The sequence below is a fragment of the Coregonus lavaretus genome (genome assembly GCF_964263955.1).
Source record: "Coregonus lavaretus genome assembly, chromosome: 2".
Classification (NCBI taxonomy): domain Eukaryota; kingdom Metazoa; phylum Chordata; class Actinopteri; order Salmoniformes; family Salmonidae; genus Coregonus; species Coregonus lavaretus.
The window spans coordinates 37,489,549-37,506,763 of NC_139989.1; the positions used below are offsets into that span (position 1 = coordinate 37,489,549).

Genomic DNA, 17,215 nt, shown 5'->3' on the forward strand with positions numbered 1-17,215 from the left:
CGTCGACAATATGGTCAGACTAGCTACATTATACATATTGATAAGGTTGTAATTGTCAAAAACTGATTTGTTGTCAAAGGTAAAAGGTCAGTGGTGAAACGTCACAACTCAGGTAACAAAAATTTCTCTGTGTTTCCCACTTGGACAGTCCTTCAAGTGAAATTTCCCACTGGGAACAAAGAGCTTCTGATAACTCCGATAGCATGTGAACGCTGCATTATGAACAGCTTCAGCAATGAAAAAAAACCACATAAATTCTTCAACAATTAAAGGTGCATTCCGTAACATTTCCACATGCACATAGATCTTGATATGTATCGGTAGTAATAAATTAATACTATTAATTGAGACAAAAACAAAAGTGGCCTGGCCACCCTCAGTGTATACAAAATGCAGCGTCTTCTTGATTCAATATTGGTTCTAGTTTTCAGAAGTTGAAAGCCCAACAATAATGTCTCTACAAAATAATATTTTGGGCTTATAATAAGATGTCATATTCGTCAAAACCCGAGAGGGAGTCAAAAATATTCCTGAAATGTTAAAGATTGCACCTTTAACAATACATTTTTAATTTTGGGCAATTCACCTGAGCCTTTTCAATATGTCAATCAAACCATTGGGCAAATCAAATGGGCCTTCCCTACACTGATGGTGTACTGAGCCTGGAGTCAAATGGTGAGGCTACGTGTTGTAAATGTCTACACTCTCCCACTGTACACTGCAGGTATATGGGTTTATTATGTACTTCCACTAGCCAACAGTATTTAATATGGTCGTCTACATAGCTTTGTTACTGTACCTTGAATTTGGTAGAAGAAACTGATTCCTCAATTTGGGAACAAATGTATTGCTACAGTTAATTATATTCAACAAGGATGGATCTTTATTAAGCACAAACTTCTATCATGCAAATATAAAATACGAAATGTACATGAAAACAAAACAAATCAGGAATAGGTCAGAGTACATGTGTAGGATTAAGGTTGAGAGATTTGTATCTTCAATATCTAGGCTAGTTTAATCTTCATGGTGACAAATACACAAAAATTGGGTGACAGCCATATTGCAATGTTGATTCTACAGCCCTTAGGAGGACACTTTCCTCAAAAAACGATTTTCTTTGGTTTCTCCCAGTACTTGAGCGTTTCTTAAATCAACCCAGATAAAAATGTTTGATTTATTTATTTATTTTGAGCAGCCACTTGTTAGTTTAGCATGCCAATCCAAGAGTCCATAGGAACAACAACACACTTAACCACCATGCAGACACTCCATTCCAACGTGTAGTGACCATATCACTCTTGAACAACGTATTATAATAGAAATGCCATTGTGGTTGCTAGACTTTGGCATCAGCTCAACAGATTCCATATGGACACTGGTGTTAGCATGCTAAGCTAACTAGCGACAAATATGCACTCTCAAACTTGTCTGGGTTGATTAAAAAAAGCTATGTGGAAATATTGGGTTGGTCTAAATATCAGCTAAGTGTAAAAACTAAAGAAAGGAGTTTTGGGAGGATATTCTTCTTCCAAGGATGAAAGAACGACAAACCCTTTTTGCTGGTTATAAAATGAAGGTATATTTTCACCAACCACATTGTAAACTCAATATCATTTGGTGATTTTTGTGTTGCATAAAACAAAAACATATTCTAGCATCAAGATAATGGAGTGCATTTGAACATTGTACCTTAAATATTACATATAGCTATGATCATATGATACTTTTGTAATTCATTAGTCCATTTTTTCATTGTTTGGACTAACATGAGTAAATGACTCAGTCATTTTCATAGGTCTAATCCTCTAGGGCTGTGTTTATACAGGCAGCCTTATTCAGATCTTTTTTTTCACTAATTGCTCTTTTGACTAATTAGATCAGCTCTGAATAAGATCTGATGTGAAAAGACCTGATGCGTTTGGTCAAAAGAACAATTAGTGGAAAAGATATCAACATTGGGCTGCCTGGGTGTATGATTTGAGGGCACCAGCCTTTCTAGAGGCAACAAGCATTATCAAACTTCATCCTCAGTCTGCATCATTTGCTTAAAGATAATCTGCAATTGTATACCCCTCTTCCTTACATATACTCAAAAACTGAAATTATTTGGTCCTTCAACTAGACACATTTTCATTTGACCAATTCACTGAAGTGAAAATGTTCAAGCCAAGCCTTTAACAAGGTTGAGTTTACCCAGGTTGATTTCACCTTCATCACAGGTTAAAAATGTCCTGTGTGAAAACATGTTGATCATTAAAAAACACTTAACACTTTCAAAAGTACATTAAAAGTGTGGAGTTAAAGGACAATCGATTCACAACACTGTTCTTCACTTTTTTCCCCAGCTATTTATTTTCAGTACTCAGCATTAGGTGTTATAATATGGACAGGTTTTGTTAAGAAATGAATTATCAAAACATAGTTTATAAAAGTGTATAGTAAGCAGTACATATATATATGTATGAAACAAAAAGTTAGAACTACAAATTATTCATTATAGTTGTTCAAACCAATCCTTTCTAAACTAGCCATAATGAAGGTTGGAAGTGTCCACTTTTAACCAATTGTGGAGAAAAAGCAAGAGTTTAATTAAAATAGTTAGTTGTCCTGTGGTCTAGTTGAATCACATTACTCCTAAATCACTTCACTGTCACTTTATATTTCACTTCCTAGCACCAGTGCTCCCTGTAAAAGGTGTTCACACAGAGCTTTGAATAGTCAAAATGCAATTAAATTAAATACTAATAAATACAAGGGTTACGATAAGGTGTAACAAAAACTTAAAAGAATGAATGCACAAACATTTCACAAAGTCATCCCTTTGAGTGTGAGCTTTTTGTGAAACAGAAGGAAGTCCAGTCTGACTTGAGGGGAGACGGTCACATCACTTGTAAAAGGCAAACATTTCAGAAATATTTCCTTAAATCTTTGTAATGCAATCAAAAAACACATTATACATGTTCCCTGTTTATTGTACAAGGGACAGATGTTTTCTTTTTTTGAAGCATAACAAATTGAGACAACATGGAGGAGTACTGTCACTGTAACAAGTGTTCTTTGGGAGTCCTTCATACTTGACTCCATGTCAATTATACATACAGGATGAATAGTCAGGGGTAAGTGTAAGGAAAGGGGGTGGTTACAACACAGCTCCTAAACTGAGAGATCCTAAAACTAGCGTTTTCCGTAACAAGTGTTAATATAAATAAATGCATTCTACAATGATCTGTTTTATAAAAGTCGAACTGTAAATAATACAGTCAGAAGTACGATTACGATACAGGATAAAACCAAATGCCGGCATGGGCCTAACAATATACATTTTCTTTACTTTCTTTTTTTATAACCACAACTTATTGTCTATACATGTTAACTAGTTAGGCGCAGTGTTGAAAATATGGGTGCCCAGATTTTTTTTTTAAATATTAGAGGAGGAATACACAAATGTGATGCCAGAAAGAAGCAACCGATAAAGAGCATTGCTGTCATCTGCAGAATAATAAGGTTTGAAGCTCATCTTCGTGCTGCAAGAAACACACAAGTTAGAAAACAATTAGAACCTCACAAGAGAGCAATACACCCTCAGGTCAGTTCTAGAATATAGAAATGTGACATCTCCTACCACTGCATTAATTAACTGTTAAAACAAAAATTTTACAATGTCGAAGTACATCTCAACTCTTTGCTCCAACATATTGCTCACTTCAGAGACACGGTTTGAACAATTTGTTACTGGTTAAGATGTTTTGTATAACATGACAAAGGCCGCATGCAAAGGCTTTATCCAAAATCAACAGATATGGAATGGGATGTCATGTGCAATGCATTCAAACTGCAAAGATGCCACAAAAAACCCTTAACATTGGTCAAATTCATCAATGTGGTTGACTTGGTGAACTTCACGCTACACTCTTGGCATGGCATTAGGATGTTCTTCCTATTGTGCCCTGTATGCTGTGACTTCTTTGACACTGGGCTTAACTGTCAATAAAACACTGAGAAATCTACAATCATCTACTGTGTAACATGCAACAGGAGGCTATGACAACAGTATATCATTAAAGGTTTCTAAAGGGCCGAACAGAGAAGTCTAGCACACATCCTACACTGAGTGAGCAGTAATCCTTGTGTACCATTACAGGCTGATGGGTTGTTGTCCCCTAGCAAAGGCCATCGAGTGAATGCAAGCAAGCGTAGCCATGCTGGTTGGGATGAAGCAGATGGGGGAAGCTTTTGCAACCAGACTGTCTTAACCAGTGGAGATGTCATCCATGCCAAGTCAGTCCCCCCCCCCCCTCCCTTATCGGAGGTTGCATGCAGGGCCTGTGAGTCTAGATCACATAACCTGCTCTGTGGAAATCTATAGATATAAACTTCACACTCTACAACAAGAGGGAGATGGTGGTGAATGAGAAGGAACGGGACTAAGAGTTTTAGAACCTCTAGAACCTTGGCCTTTCAATGCATCCCACACTAGAACCACCCCTTCCCCCACTCCCACCCATACTTATAGAAATGGGCCTGAGGGCATACCCAGGAAGCTGGCAGCGCCCATGGCCATGGTGGGGGGCGCTGAGCTGCTCCAGTGCACCTTCTGGTGGTGGCGCAGGTTGGACTTGCTGGAGAAGCGCTTGTCGCACTGCTGGCAGGAAAAGGGCTTTTCCTTGGTGTGGATGCGCCTGTGGCAGATGAGCTGGGTGGACACACGGAAGGACTTTCCGCAGTCGGGGCACTGGAAACGTTTGGGCTCAGTGTGAATGCGCCGGTGGTTCTTGAGGGACATCAGGTTGGGAAACTCCTTCTGACAGGAGTTACAGAAGTAGGCACCTGTTTTGTGACTGTTTTTGTGGTTGAGGAGGGAGCTGGCATGGAGGTAGGCACGGCCACACTGGTTGCAGATGTGCGACTTGGTCCCCGTCGCCCCACGGCTCCTGCTGCCACTGGGGCCTTGGAAGGACAGGGAGTTCATTTTGGGTAGTCCATTGGGGTCCAGTCCTTGGGCCTGCAACAGCGTGAGATCCAGGCCGGAGTCCCAGCTAAGGCCTGAGCTCCCGCCCCCGGATGTGCCCCCAGATGCTCCCCCAGCCCTGGCCTGTGTCTGCTGGGGGGGCCTGGGGGCTTGGCCGTGGGAGATCTCCTGGTGGAGCCGGAAGCTGGCCTGGCTGGGGAAGCTGCGCTGGCAGGGGCCACAAGTTAGCTCCCTCTCCTTTAGGTGGACGCGACGGTGGCTGTTGAGCTGGGAGGAGACACGGAAAGCTTTGCCGCATTCTGGGCAGCGGTGACGTCGTATCTCTGAATGGATGCGCCGGTGGTTCTTGAGGGCCAGGAGGTTGGAATAGGTCTTGAGGCACACGGCACAGTGGTAAATGCCGACGGTGTGGGTGTTTTTGTGGTTGAGGAGGGAGCTGGCATGGGCGTAGGAGCGGCCACACTGGTCACATCTGTGGAGAGAGACAAGAGAACAAGAAATTAGTAATGGCTTGCGGTTCTTTTTCACTAATCTAACCAATCTAATTGGCTGGTTACCACTTTTCCATTAGATAAAACTAACATACATATACATACATATACATATATATATATATATATATATATATATATATATATACATATATACATATATATATATATATATATATATATATATATATATATATATATATATATATATATATATATATATATATATATATATATATATATATATAAAATAATTGGTACAGGTATATGATCTGGAATCCGGCTTAAAGCTTTGGAGATGACTATAAGTGGTTTACCATGTCCTACAAGAAGAAATAGTCAATTTACACACATAATAAAAAGGGGAACACATTTTGGAGGAAACAGGGGGGGGAAATATGGACTGTCCTTAATCAAATAATTGAAAACTAATTTGAGTCTTGGAAGGTATGTGTGGCTCCCTGCACTGCACATTTGGATACAACAATTCCATATCACACTTTTTATAGTTATTAAAATGATTCTGACTTTCTTATTGGCCGCAACTGTGGTGAAATATGGTGCCTTAGTGCAGATTACCCCACCCCCCAAAAATAACTAAATTACAACAAAGCATGTGCAGTGCAGCAAGCTCCAAATACTTACTGTGGATCTAAGTCTAAGGATAGGCCTATGGCCTTTATCAATGTAGTATTCACTGTAAAATCAGCAAAAAACATACAAGAACCTTTTAACTTCTATGGTCTTTTACCATTAAACCAGCTTTTGTGCCTTGACTTTTTCAAATAAATAAGCCCACTAAACTAGGTTTACACTATCAACAACCTAAACGTACAATGTACCTATAAAAGAGACAGGGAAGCACAAAAAAGGAGCACTACAATTCATAACAAGTACAAGGAACACACAAATCATAAATCTTACTTATTATACTACGTCAGCTACTTTGAATTGGTATCAATTAATGGCAGTTTTCTTAGGTAAAAGTAGAAAATAAAACATCCAACTGAACAATCAAATCAATTCTGATTCATAGTAACCTAGGAAACTAATGTATATCTAACTGAAAGCAAACAGGGTGACTTATCTGGTCTCCACTAATCAATCTGTCCAAACTTCAGAAATATCCGAATTCCGGTGCACGTATGGTCCCAAGGAAGCCGGATTGGAGATCATATACCTGTAATAGACATGTAGAAACCTATGATCTTCACTATTTTCACTTCAAGAATCACAAACAACAGACGAAAACTCACGTGTACCGGCACTCTTCTCCCCCTGTCGTGCTTGCAGTGGCCATCCTCCTGCCCTCCTTGCCTACCTGGTTCTCCCCGCAGCGGTGCCTCGCCAGGCCTGACCTCCCCTGGAAGCTCTTCCCGCAGCTGGTGCAGCCAAAGCGTGTGTGGCCCTCCTCATGGACCTTCTGGTGATTGCGGAGGAACCTGGCTAGCCGGAACGCTTTCCCGCAGTGGTGGCAGATGTGCCTCTTCTTCTGCGTGTGGATGCGCATGTGGTTGCGAAGCGCCATGTAGTTGGAGTACGGCTTGTCGCAGTAGGTGCAGGTAAAGGTGCCTATCTTGTGCGTGTGCTTGTGGTTCAGCAGGCTGCTGGCATGTTTGTAAGAGCAGCTGCAGATGTCACAGCTGTACGGACGTTCATCTGGCACAAGGTCAGCCCCATCGATACTGAGGCTTGAGCTATTGAGGGAGGCAGAGGACGAAGGGAGCTGCTGAGCAGGGCAGTCATGTGCAGCCAGCTCGTCAGCAGTAGCGAAACCCTCGCAGCACCCATCACACTCGTAATCCATTTGAGCAACAGCTCCTGCAGCCCCCTTGCAGAGCTGTGCAGAGTGGTGGGTGGTCAGCTGCTTTTGGGTGCGGAATCCTTTGCCACATTCCTGGCAAGTGTGCTTCTTGAGGGCAAAATGAAGACGCAGATGGTTTTTCATGGCCAGGCGGTTGGGGTAAGTGGAGTTGCAGACATTGCAGTGATACTCGCCAATTTTGTGAAGATTCTTGTGGTTGGCCAAGCTGCCTGCATGACGATAGCTCCGTCCGCATTCATCACAGGCGAAGGGTCGTCGTCCCCCTTCTTGTAGATCAAAATTCTGAGCCCTTGAAGTACCCGCCTCTGAGTAGGGTTGCTTGAAGCCTTGTTGTTGCTGTCCATACTTGTCTCCCCCTATGCCAGGGTTCTGGGATTTGGACGATTCTCCTCTCATGGCCTGCATGCCAGAGGGTCCTCCTTGATACCTTCCATTGCCTAGTTTCGCGAGCTGGGCGTGAGCCTTTGCTCTGTGTTCTTCATGGAGCCGAAGGTGGTTTTCCAGCTGCTTCTGGATCTTGAAGGCCTTCCCACACTCCTCACACTTGTGCCTGCAAAAGAAAGTGAGGACCAAATTAAAGATGGGTGAGGAACTGGTAAACACTCCTTTTCCCTATTCCACGATCTGCCAGCCACTCAACTCGCTCCTAACATCATGAGTGGACAGCCTACTGGCTGAATGGGCACTAGCTACGTTTAGTAATGATGATAAAAGCACATTTGGGGAAGGTTATTTACCATTCAAGTAAAGCCATCGTTTCGGAATCGGGTGCCACTTGGGGACCGCTTCTCCCTGTGCCAGCGGCAGCCTTGCTGTAGCAAGCCAATAAAGGGAAATCACCAGTCAGAAATACATTTTACGTTTAGAATGGATTCAAAGATGTCATGGCCTGGCCATTTCTTGGGTTCCTCAGCATTGCTTAAGGGGTGTTTTGTTTTTAATTAGCTTTACAGACTGGACTGTAGCACAGAGTAGACTCTTACATTCAATGTCGTTCGTTTTTCAGCTGTGCCGCTGTACAGTGAGGGAAAAGCGGTGTGTTTTCTTCAACAATTCAAATGCCTGTTTTTAACATCAATGCGGAGGCCCTCGATAGGCAAATTGATTATTCTTACTCATATCTAGTATTATTACAATGAAAAATACTGCATCTCAATATTTCAGAGAAAATAAAGACCAATCCATGAAGGTACTGTACAATCCAGATTTTAGTGTAAAATGTCCCATTGATGTCAATTGGAAATTTGGACCAAATTCAAGCTATGCACACAGATCTTATGTTATTAATATGCCCACAAAGACAAAAAGAGTCTCAATGAGGAAACACATCAAACAAAAGCTTACCTTTTTAAGTCAAAGTGGGTCCTCTGGTGGTTCTTGAGGGCCAGCAGGTTGTAGTAGCGCTTCTGACAGACAAGGCATCTGAAGACTCCGGTCTTGTGAGATTTCTTGTGGTTGAGCAGGGAGCAAGGGTGCCTGTAGCCCCTTCCACACTGGTCACATTTGTGGGGTCGATCCTCCGAATCTGGCATCTGTTGTCTACGGTCCTGTCCTCCCATATCACGACTGCCTCCAGGTCCTCCAACTCCGCCGCCACTAACTCCATCTCCGCCAGTCATCCCTTTAGCTCCATTCAATCCTTCTTTGCTCAGCACTCCTCCTCTTCCCTTTCCAGGACACAGGTGAGTGATCAAGTGATGGCGATCAGCAAAGAACATGCCACAGTCAACGCAAATGTGATTCCTCCCATCACCATCCATTTTTCCATTAGTATTGGTGGGATCTGCCACCATGCCCTGCGCTGCTGCATCTGACCTTTGTGGCCCATGAATCAGTTGGTGGTTTAACAGGTCTTGCTTTCTGGAGAAGCTCTGGCCACAGGTGCTGCAGATAATCCTCCAGTCTGCCTCACCGTTAGGAGAAAGTGCTGAAGTCCCAGGCCCTGTGGGATTGTTAGCATGGCTGCGCAGATGGCTCCTCAGGGCCCTGAGGCTGGCATAATGGTTCCCACACACCGAGCACTGGTACACCTCGCCATCATCTTCATCTTCTTTATTCATCCTTTTTCCACTTCCCTGGGCATGGGACTGAGAACCATACTGAGAGCGCTGTCCATTGCTCTCTTTCACATTTCCTCCACCTGAAGGGAGAGCAGCGCCTCCAGGGCTGTTGTAGCCGCTCATGTTTCCCATGAATCCATTGGACATCCCCTGGTTCTGTCGCCGTTGGGGACACATGTGAGATTTGATGCCAGAGATGTCCCCATACATTTCTCCACAGTCAGTGCACATGTGTCTATCAGCCTGGCGGTGGTTCTGGGGAAGAGGGGAGTGCCCAGAGTTGCTCTGGGCAAGGGAGCCATCAAATCGATCATGGAACTCCAGTGAATCCAAACCACTGCTGTGGCCACCATCAGGTACAAAGTGAGCAGCATCACCAAGATTTCCAGGGAGCGAGATAGGGGTGGTTGCACCACTCCCCTCCTGCACATAACTATTCTGAGAGTCAAGTGTAAGGGGTTCCGAGGAGAGCCAGTCGCCTTCAGTGTTGAGGGATGATTGGTTGGATGTTCTTCCCTTGTGGCTGCGGAGGTGGCTATGCAAGGCTGCCAAGTGCGGATACTGCTTGCAGCAGATGGTGCACTGGTAGAGGCCAGTCTGGTGGGAGCGCTTGTGGTTTACCAGGCTTCCAGCATGGCGGTAGCTTTTCCCACAATCCTGACACTTGAAACGACGTTCGCCATCATCAGAAGAAGACTGCACTCTCTCTCCAGATGGTGATGGGTTAGAGTTAGAGCCAATCCCATCAGTGTTCAGGATACCATCCTGACCATGGGAGCCTGGGTGGGGGTCATGGGTCAGGTAATGAACTTTGAGGCTCTCCAGATCAGGATGCCCAGCCCCACAGTATGCACAAGTGTAAATGGGGTTATTGACAGGAGGTCCAAGCATTGGGTCAAAGGGGCCACGTTTATCATTTGGCAAAGGAGGAAGCGGCAGAGGGTCACCGAGGGCAGGTGTGTACGCTGGGGAACGGACAGCGCTGAGATTGTGCGGCATTATCCCAGGGAAACTACGGGCAAGACCCAGTGAAGAGGAGGCTGCATTATGCAACTGGATGTGCTCCTGGAAGTCACTCTTGTTGGGCAAGGCTACCTGGCACAGGTGGCAGAAGCAATTAGCCGCATCATCGGTTTGGGGCGCAGACGAACGCTGATCAGTCACAGAATCATGTATGTTGTTGTTAACCATCGATGCTCCAGGAGTCTTAAACTTTGAGTGGGTTCGGTCATGGCCGTTGAGAGCAGCCAGGTTGTTGAACTGCTTGTAACAGACGGTACACTTGAACGCCCCCTCCTGGTGACATTTCTTGTGATTAACCAGGCTGCCATGGTGGCGGTATGTCCTATCACACTGATCGCATTTGAATGGACGATCCCAGGCATCATCGGTTACAGGTGACTTCTTATGATCATCTGGGTCATGTGACATCACGCCATGAACCATTCCACTGTTGTTCAGGTGACTGCGGGCAAAGCCATCGGACAGATCCTGTGCAAGACCATAGTTCCTCTCATCATGTCCGTCTTCAGTGCCTTCATCACCGCCGTCTTCCTCTGCCTGGGCACTGCTTGGGGATAGGGTGTGGATACGGAGGTGGTTCTTCAGAGCCACAGCATTGGGAAGGGTTCTGGTGCAGACTGGGCACTGAAAGGAACCCACTTCATGGGATTTCTTATGGTTGGCCAGGCTGCCAGCATGCTTATAGATGCGTCCACATTGCTCACACTCAAACCTGCCATTCTCTTCTTGCTGGTAGTGAGCCTTCATGTGTTCTAACAGACTAGGGGTACTGGGGCAAACCATATCACACTCTTTACAGGGGAAACCCTTGACACGGCTCATATCATGCATTGCCATAGTAGGCTTATACATTTAGGGAAGGGGAAATCAAGTCTCAAGATAATCAACAAAGTAGACAAGGGGAAAAGAGAGTCTTAGCTCTTGGATTCTGTGGTGTCAGCCATTTTCTTCCCAGAGCTGAAGATAGTCTTCTCTTTCAGCCATTCAATGCCACCCCGTCAGGGCAGCACCGGAAGGATCTGGACACGGAGCAGGCACTGGAAGAGCACTGTTGAAATAGAAAAAACATAAAAAGGGGCCATTTAATGATTTAGAAGAGACTCAAACCAGAAAAGATTGAACATACTGAATGTCTAGCCATTTGCACTGTCAATGTGGAAAGGTTATCTATTCTATACTGCAAGAAATATGACACAGAACACCTTCATTAGAATAATAAAGGTCTGGCAAAAGCCAACAAAGGCTACAAATCCACCACATCAGACATTCAGACCAATAAAATGTTTCCAACATTGAAACTCTGCCTATCAAGGGTGCTGGGCAGGGTAAATCAAGAACACCTACAGAGCAGTGACACACACAGGATTGTCTACCGTTCGCCAGCCGAGTGTAATTTGCACTTCTGAGCAGTGTCGGCAGTCAATCTCTTTGTGTTCACACAGCAAAGTCGTCAGCCACAAAGCATTGTTAAAATACTACAAACCAGAAGGTGGCAGTAGCATTGTTTGGCAACGCATGTCCGTGTGTTTTGCTTAGTTTATGGTCTAGATTCCAACGTTAGCTAGCTAGCTGCGCTAATGTTCCTATTTTGTAGAATGCCCTTGTTGATCCTAGCCAGATGGCCACAGTTAGTTAACTACCTAAAATGATGACGAAGAAAACATTTAATTCACTCTTCATAATCCCATATGGCCAGTGCCAGCACATAGCCAAATGTTTAGCATATTCACTAGCTAGCACAAAATAGCTAGCTAGGGATGGACACTGCATTAACTTGGCAGCTAACACAGGCAGTTGTTTCATGGAAACGAACCCATTGTGATTTAATTATAATATCAATACTAGCTATAGTGGTTAGCTAGCTTGGAGGAAGTATTTAGCGTTGTGTCTGTGCACTTAGCTAGCTACCATCCCATAGCCTACAAGTGTGACTGGCTCATCCGTGGATCCGTCACTCCTGTTGGCTCCCCCACATGGGGGTTCGTGCTCTCTGATTGGCTCAAAGTCAAGTTGTTGGCAACTGATGAGCATTGCGATTCTACAAGTAGAAATGGCAGGTCCGTCGCCACCGGGTCAGCACGCAGCTGGTACCGCTTTTGTTCGAGCAAGAGAAGGAACGGCCTCCCACTGTGATAAGTACCTATCGGCAGTCTGATTCTCTGCGTTTCATTATTAATCGTCCTGAAATTTAGGCTCTGTCCAGAAACAACGGCCCAATCCCAAATCGACCCCTATACCACACAGATTATACACTAAGATCTGATTGGATTTGAAAGGTGTAAGTAACATGGCAATAGCTCCACCTTGCCCTCTGATAGGCCAGGGGGAAGTTTCCCCATATTGCTTATACAAATCAAATCCTCTCAGATCTCCACAAGTGCATAGGGGTCAATTTGGGATTGGGCCAACCCCTAGCCCCATATCCCCTAGACCAGGGATACTCATCTCTTACCATATGACAGGGTTTCCCAAACTTGGTCCCCAAGTGGTGCACGTTTTGGTTTTTGCCCCAGCACTACACAGCTGATTCAAATAATCAACTAATCATCTAGCTTTGATAATTTAAATCAGCTGGGTAGTGTTAGGGCAAAAACCAAAACGTGCATCCCTTGGGTTCCCTAGGCCAGAGTTTGGGAAACGCTGCGCTACGAGGTCCGGAGGCTGCTGGTTCTTTTCTACCTGATAATTGCACACACCTGGTGTCCCAGGTCTAAGTCAGTCCCTGATTAGAGGGAAACAATTACATAATGCAGTGGAACTGGCTTTTATAAATTATTCCCCTCTAATCAGGGACTGATTTAGACCTGGTACACCAGGTTGGTGCAATTAATTATCAGGTCAAACAGAAAACCAGCAGTATTCCTGACCTCGTAGGGTAAAATTGTAATATCGCTGCCCTAGACACTTTTTGAAATCCACCAGGAAGTCAATCACTATTCTTAAAGCCCTAATGCAGACTTTGGAATAGTATTTTGAAATCATCACTGTATGTCTCGAAATGCTCAGTCTGATTGTGTAGGCGTTGGGAAACAAATTGGAAGATATTGACATACACAGCCCTGATTGGCTTATAGGATGGTCTAGAGCCCACCCACTTCACAGATGAACAGTCATAGGTCTATTATACTCAGATCACATTGTAACATCCTTTCAGTTACTGGCCCAACGCTCTTAATTGCTAGGCTACCTGCTGCCCAGAAACAACTTGGGCCAAAAGTTTCTGAACAGGCTGAAATTCCTGGAATTTTTTCCCAAACAGCTCTTACATATCATAATTTTCACAATTTCCATGTGTTATTTTGACCTGTGTGGAAATAATATTTAAAAAAGGAAAATCTTATTTGTAACTGCACTGCCCTTTTAACATTCAACCATTATGCATTATTGTGGGGTGAAAACATGATATCAGTTCACAACCTCTTTGGACAACATAAAGGTTACTTTGGAGTCATTAGAATAGTGAATATGCATTGACAAACTTAAATATGTTGTCTTACATTTATAGAATTCATTGCTTTATGTTTTGCCAATGTTTGATGAATAGGACATTATAGCCTATATTTTATTTGTACATGATTTATCATCTACTGACAATTGTCAGTGCGGATTGTGAGAACTTTTAGACGTGGCTTTTGTTTTATTAGATCTGGCATGTTTGCAGCTTGTGCTCACTTCCGCCAGGCTGACCAATGTGTCCTGTGCCAAGTTCTTCCTGCAGAATCTTGGAACCACACCTATAGTTTGCACATTAACAGCACACATAGCAAAACAGACAATACACAAAGGTTTGTGGAATGCTTCATTTCATAATTTCACATTGTGAAAAATCATCAATTTAAGTTCTGTGATAATTCATGCAAATTCTAATTAAGAAATGGGTCCAATGCCACATTGGTCATTTTCAGTAACATAGGCCTAGTAGTCTGTAATAGTCAAATATAGGCTCAATTCACTATTATAGAGCTTTCCACAATTTTTTACCCAACCTATATTTGAATAAGGCATCCTATTCCAGAATGGCTTATTGACATAGGCCTACCAGTATTTGTTCCTGTAGTCAAGTGAACTCAACAGAATACACTTTTTACCCTGCATGGGTTAGTCTCACAGCTCTCGTGTGAAAGTCCCATAACCTCCGGGAAGGTACCCTGACGCCAGGCCATCTGGATGTGCTAGGCTCATCAAGTCAATCAAGATCTGTGTAGCGAAATACCAGATGGGTCTAACATCACAAAAAGCACTTCCGCTACAGTTTGGGTTGTCTGTCATCTGTTGTTTACACTTTGAAGCATATATATTCATTGCTGAGCTGAGGTGGGCCCAGTTTGGAATAAAGGCATATGTCTATTCAAATGATAGCGGGGTGGGAAGGATCTAGATTTATATAGAAACATCCAGTGAGCAAGGCTATTTGACACTTTAAACAAATGGGAATTAAAACCATTTATATTAGAAAACGTTGTTTGCTTAACTTATGGGATGCAAAAATTATATAATCACAATGGGCCCATGGTGTAAAAAGTGAAATAATTTATAAATCTCTGGCCTGCAGAAGCCAGGGTTTCTGGTTCTCTATGGGGAGAAAAATGTAATGTGAATGTTCACACTTCAGCTCGATTGGCCATTATCAAACGTGGTGTGAATGATGCAAGTAGCAGAATTATTCAAACGTAAGAGACAGAAATGGGGAGGTGAAGCATAAACAACTTTGGAATAATTTTAACTTCACTGACTAATTCCCATTTGCAACTAAATTCAAACAGAAAAATATTTACACTGTCTAAGAACTGTCAAATAAAATTAAGTAACGAGTGTGCACATAAGTAGTTAGCCTAGCAAACTAGCTAAACTAATTTGATAGCAGAAGAAAGAAAATTAATCAAACAGTGAAATCACAACCACCTTTACCGCGCAAAAATGGTTTGCAGGATTCTGTAAACAGCCAAGGAACCACATAAAAGAAACATTTTTGTATTTAATATGAATATAAATATTACAGATAGTTGTACATACACCGTTTACCTGGGCTAATATCTTTACAATTACTTTCCGTGTGACTCGATGTTTACACGTGCATTGTTTTGATTGAGAGCTCGGACGACTTAGGGCTGGATCTACACTTCAACAAATCATATTTTTCTTTCATAATAGGGAGGCCCAAGAAACTGTAATTCGAAATAATTGAAATAAAGTATAATCTGACTGTAGTGGGCGGCGATTCTAACGCGCTCCCTGACCTTGCCACAGTTCACACAGCGTAAATTTGTCAGGACAAAAGCAGGGCATCTTTAACGCCGATCCGCGAGACATTCCGTGCTCTTTTCCATCGGACGACTCCCCAAATTAGGCAACGTCAAGGCCGGAGGACCGAGAAAACATAAACTATAAGGAATTTTGCTCATAAATGCATAGTTAACTGAAACATCGAATTACCAAATGTTGAAATATAACGTAAATTCGCGTTAACCAAAAATATAACAACGACTCAATTTCCATCAAAAATTGCTCTCTAAGAAGCTACTTGCAACTAGCTAGTACACTAGCCGCATTTTAGCTAGCTGTGCAAACATTAGCCTGTTAGCTAGGTCAAGTCGTGAAAATACATGACTTCGGATCATATAACTGCATTTTCGGTTATTTTAATACAGTGTAGTTAAATGTTTGAGACATTACTTCACCTCAAGGTGCAATTAAACTGGCCAACTATCAAACTAATGTAATAATCTGCACCGAGCCGACAAACTAGCTAGCGCGGCCGCCTAGCTAACTACCCCCCACGATGCTAAAAAATACAAGGAAAACGGAAGTCGTTAACTCTACATTTTGCAAACTCAAAGAAATATAAGATGCACATTCTGCATAAATGTATATTCCCTTGTTATCTGCACAGACCATATTATTTCAGGGGTAATTCATGCCTAAGAAGCCAAATAACCGTGGCACGCAAAGGTTAGCTTGCTGGCTAACGTGCGCTAGCCTAGAACCAACAAAGATCTCGACAAATACATTCTGGCCCATTGATGGAAAACATCGTTTTTGATACGTTTTATGCAATCGACTTACCCGTTTAATGACGTTCTTTGCACTAGAGCGAATGATGCCGAATCTGAAAACCGCAGCATTTGCGTTCTCATTTAGGAGACTTGTTATTTTTTCAGAACAACAACCGACTTTGGTTCTTCGGTCATTTTTTTCTTCACCGATTCAACATACTTCCTGCTAGCTAGCGGTGTGAAGCGGAGACATACGTACTTTTGCGCGTCATCATGCGCAGAATAACATTTGAGTCTGCATCAAACACCTATATTTTTAAAAACAGATTACTGTTTTGCATGCTGTACTGTATTTTGCTCTCCAGACACTAACTGGTCCATTTTGCTCCTGCGCGCTCAATCGTGTTATTAATCCAAATCAGACAAACATCCACAATTGGTGCAGGCGCTGCTCATAATAGATTCTCGTGGAAACAGCCTTTGCTTCGTTGATCATGGAGGAAATGACATTCTGAGGTCACTATGTCTGTCTATGGTATTGTACATTACTGTCATCGTTTCTTTCATGGTTTGGGAGTGATAGTATAATACTCCAAAATGATTTAGTTGATTTTATTAGGCTGTCCAATGTGCTTCACTGTCTTCTAATCTGTTTCGTATTAACCTATTCCCAATTTAGTTTGAAGTGATTCACATGCAAATATCTAGCTTGTGAAAAGAAATCACGTGTATCAGTTGACAATTCACAGCCATCGAATACATTTTATGCCATTGTGTTTGTGAATCTATGAGTATTTCTAAGGCATATATGTTTCTTGGTCCACAGATGTAGCCTTCCTAACCATCATTCA

General features: G+C 42.9%; 1 protein-coding gene across 3 annotated transcripts; it reads right to left on the reverse strand.

The window, feature by feature from the left end:
* Positions 1-2,567: 2,567 nt before the first annotated feature.
* On the reverse strand, positions 2,568-16,618 carry LOC311149823 (zinc finger protein 646-like). Of its 3 annotated transcripts, XM_084187050.1 has the most exons (6): positions 16,435-16,617; positions 8,633-11,419; positions 8,026-8,100; positions 6,720-7,838; positions 4,537-5,444; positions 2,568-3,527 (listed from the first exon to the last, which is right to left on the reverse strand). In XM_084187050.1, the coding sequence occupies exons 2-6, from the start codon at positions 11,221-11,223 to the stop codon at positions 3,517-3,519; spliced, it is 4,704 nt and encodes a 1,567-aa protein (XP_084043176.1). In that variant the 5' UTR covers positions 11,224-11,419; positions 16,435-16,617; the 3' UTR covers positions 2,568-3,516. The 3 variants fall into 3 exon arrangements, with proteins under 3 accessions (XP_084043176.1, XP_084043175.1, XP_084043177.1); XM_084187049.1 differs by having other exon boundaries at positions 2,568-5,444; XM_084187051.1 differs by lacking the exon at positions 8,026-8,100 and having other exon boundaries at positions 2,568-5,444; positions 16,435-16,618.
* Positions 16,619-17,215: the final 597 nt, after the last annotated feature.